Consider the following 4,052-nt stretch of genomic DNA (forward strand, 5'->3'; position numbering starts at 1 on the left):
AGGGGGCGACTTAAACCTGCGTCCTCTCTAGCAGCCAGCAGGGGGCGACTTAAACCTGCGTCCTCTCCAGCGGCCAGCAGGGGGCGACTTAAACCTGCGTCCTCTCCAGCGGCCAGCAGGGGGCGACTTAAACCTGCGTCCTCTCTAGCGGCCAGCAGGGGGCGACTTAAACCTGCGTCCTCTCAGCTGATTTATTCCCTCAGTAAACACTTTCCTGATGAGTTTATGGTCTCAGTCGCTAGTTTCAAGTCTTCTTCAACACAGCATGATGTTCATTTAGTAAATTATGGTCCCATTTAGAGGAACAGAGACCAGGAAGCAGGGGGGGCTTTAAGGCGGGATTATCTGTGGGATATCTGTGGGCAGGATTATTAACTAGCCCTGTTAAAATGACAGTTAACGTGAATTATAGATGCACCTAGCTAAGCAAGCTAGCTAGCTCCACACACAGCCGTTAGCTCCACCGTCTTGTCCAAATATGGTTTCGTCTGGTGCCGCTGGTTGCAAAAAATCAACATGGCACAGAGTAACCACACAGCAAGTTTCTTAGCTAACGTTAGCTAAGATTTGTGTTAACTGTTGCTCCAGTTGCTGCTGCATTGCTAACATGAAACTAACAAGCAGAGAGGGCGAGACGGTGCCAAAACCAGACAACCCGTTTTGGCGTCTGGTACCAACGCACATGGCAGCCTTTAGCTTAACTGTCAATGCTAAAAGTAAATAAGACAAAAGTCAGAGTAAGGACGTGGTTGGGGTTGATGGGGTGGGTCAGAAACCAGATTTTCACCCAGGAGACCGGTGTTCGTTTCCCATGTGAAATAAAAAACTTTGATTCTTTTTAGTTAAGTTACATAAGTTGTTTTAACCCAAACCGCAATCTTTTCCTAAACCTAACCAAATTGCGACGTTTCACAACGATAACCACTAGTTTTATCTTAAGTCTAACCGGATGTTGCATATTTATTCTCGCTAACTTGACCGCGAAGCCCTGCATGTGCAAAACCAACACCAAAGAGGGTGTTACAAAGCGACGCCAAGAGGTCTTGACCAAGCATCCATATGGGATGAGTTGGGAAGCGAATGGGTCGGTACTCACAGCTCTCCTGCTGCTTTCGCTAACATCACAACAACAACAGCGTGTCTTGGTAATCTAGAAAGTCAGCTGAATGTCCGCGGGTGTGGCGGGGCCCGCCGCTTTGTTTGTTTGCCATTTACAGAGCCAGGGCTGAGTACAAACACTCCGGAGCTCAGATTTAGTCTGTGTTGGATTAGAATCACTGACCCCACCTTTAAAACGGGCTACTAAGGTTTTAATAATAGCAGGAAGATACTGGTGATTTCCCATATTTTAGCCAGCTAACTGCTTGATTGTGTTAATAACCCCCAGTCGGATAGTATTGTTTACTCACATCTGACTTTCTCATTCCTGATGATGTGAGTGATGGAGGTAAGAAAGATTTGAGGTAACTGAATGTCACGGATTATTTTTCTGCAGAAAATTTCAAGTTGATTTTCTAGATTAAAGTGTAACCAGTAAGAAATCAGTCTAAAAGCCGTCAGAATAAATTAAAATATGAACTTTAAATCATTTGTATTTAAGTGGCTGAAGCGTGAAACACTGAAGATTCAGTCCTTTAGGCTGAATAGGTAAAGTGCACCTTCTCTCTGTGTTTTTAGTTGTGTCAGAGTTAGAGGTGAAGACGTAGATCTGCCTTAATTTGACTGTTTGAACCCGTCGTTTCAATCCACAAACCTCAATGTTCATCTGCCAACACACACGTCAGCCCACATTGCACCAAAGCAAACCTTTCATCAAACTGCATCATGTACAGACTTCATTTGTTGCTTTTTTTTATATGAAATATACATGTGTTTTTGGATTTTGTGTGTATTTGTATTTGAAAATAAACAATGTGTTAATATACTTTATTCTTCCTTCCATACAGTGAAATTCCCATCTAGCTCTTCTGTTCGTGGTTGTCCCTAAAATCAATGAATATACATAATCTCAATATACATCAAAATAATCGTGATTATCATTTTGGTCATAATCGTGCAGCCCTACTGATAAATACAGTTTTCCGTTCTACGGCAGCTTTAAGTCTGTGTAATAAATCCTCTTTATTGACTTAAGTGCACAAAGAAAATGTTCAACAAGTGGCAGAAAACTCTGTGACAAAGCTGTTTTAGTGACAGAGACTGACTGACAAACTTCTGCTCTGAACATGAACTCTGTACTTTGTGGTGTTTCAGGAGGAAAACTGCCTCAGTTCTACTCTCAGATTAGTTTCACATGTTCTCCATCAGCTCTGTCTGCTGCCCTGGAATGAAGAGGAGAAGAAAAGACTTTGTTCATGTTGCTTTATTCAGCATGTAAACCTTCAGTCTGTTAAACTTCATCCAGAATCTCTGCTAAGTCCAAGAAAAGAATGAACCATCTCCTTATTGATTATCATCATAATAATTACAGTTTACAATCCCTCATAGTCCCTCATTTGGACGTCTCTTTGGACGACAACATTTGCTCTGCCAAACAAATAAATGTGAATTATTCTAGATTTCTTTCCAAAGTAAAGGAAGGTCTGCTGCTTTCTCTCTTCAGACCCATGCAGTGGAAGAGAAACAACAACATACAAATACATCAATCCAAATATTCAACAAACATTTAGAGCTCAGACAAGTTTCCATTTTCATGCAGAGAAACAAAAGTCATCCTGAGCAGTGATGGCCTCCATGGCTAAACACAGGAAGGAGCTCCAACATTTCCACAGCAGCTGATGAGAAGACGTCAAAGTCCCGCCCACAGTGTTTGATTGACAGGTGAAGAAATGCCCCAACAATCAGCTCTCAGCAACAAACATGAAGACAAAAGAAGTTTAAGGATTAAAACACAGAGTTTAACCCACTGTCCCTGAAAGGACTTCTGACTATTTCACTTTACAGAACTCAGCAGAGACTCCAGGAGAATAAAGCCAAAGTCCAGCATAGAGAGGCTGAGTGAATGTGGTCTGGACTCTGTGGAGGAGAGTCATGGTTTCAGAGATGCTGTAGAAGGACAGAATACCTGCACTGTGATCCAGGTACACTCCTACTCTGGAGGACCGAGGACCTGAGACGGGAGTTTGGACTTTGTTGTAACAAAATTTATAACTGTTTGTGTCACAATGTAACGCCCAAGATTTGTCATTGGATCCAAATAAACATCTCGACCTCCCTGTTCTGCTGATATTCTTGTATGCGACTGCTACACGAACTCCTCTCTCTCTCCACTCCACCTCCCAGTAACAACGTCCAGTCAGACTCTCTCTACTCAGGACCTGAGAACATCCAGTGAATCTGTCTGGGTGACTAGAATAAGACTGTTGTTGACTCATTCTTGTTACTTTTCTGTTCCCCTCAGATAATAACAGCCATGTGTTTGCTGTGTTTGGATCCAGTGTGATTTCACATGAATATTTTAAGAATCCAGCTCTGGTCTTGGGCTCTGGTTCTGGTCCTGACAGTAAAACCTCCACCTCAGTCACTGTCAGCGAGACGTTTGTCCATGTCTCTGTCAGAACGTCCTGTAGTTTGTCTCTGACTTCTGACACAGCCGCTGTCACGTCCTCAAAGTAGCGCAGAGGACGGATGTTGATGCTGGATGAGTCTGTAGATTCACTGAGTGCTGACAGTGAGGGGTAGTTGTGTAGAAACTGGGTGTGATCCTCTGTGTGTGAGAGCTGCTTCAGCTCAGCGTCTTTCCTCTTCAGCTCAGTGATCTCCTGCTCCAGCTTCTCCTGAAGCTCTTTGACTCGACTCACTTCAGTGTCCTGCTGGGATCTGAGCTGCCGCTTCACATCGGACCTTCTTTTCTCCATCAGACGGATCAGCTCGGTGAAGATCTTCTCACTGTCCTCCACTGCTTTATCAGCAGAGCCATTGATAGCCTCCACCTCCTGCTGAAGCACCTTCACATCTTTCTCTCTGTCCTGGATTCTCTGCTGGATGTTTTGTCGACTCACCTCGAGCTCTCTCTGCCTCTCGGTCCTTTCTGCTGCAGCTGAGACTGTGTC

General features: G+C 43.9%; 1 protein-coding gene across 1 annotated transcript; it reads right to left on the reverse strand.

Moving 5' to 3' along the window:
• Positions 1 to 2,347: 2,347 nt before the first annotated feature.
• On the reverse strand, positions 2,348 to 4,049 carry LOC123966575 (tripartite motif-containing protein 16-like; the record flags this gene model as incomplete). The annotated part of the gene is made up of 1 exon (XM_046042709.1): positions 2,348 to 4,049. A coding segment is annotated over one exon (1,122 nt), but the record flags the coding sequence as incomplete, so codon positions are not given.
• Positions 4,050 to 4,052: the final 3 nt, after the last annotated feature.

Source organism: Micropterus dolomieu, unplaced genomic scaffold (genome assembly GCF_021292245.1).
Source record: "Micropterus dolomieu isolate WLL.071019.BEF.003 ecotype Adirondacks unplaced genomic scaffold, ASM2129224v1 contig_13740, whole genome shotgun sequence".
Classification (NCBI taxonomy): Eukaryota; Metazoa; Chordata; class Actinopteri; order Centrarchiformes; family Centrarchidae; genus Micropterus; species Micropterus dolomieu.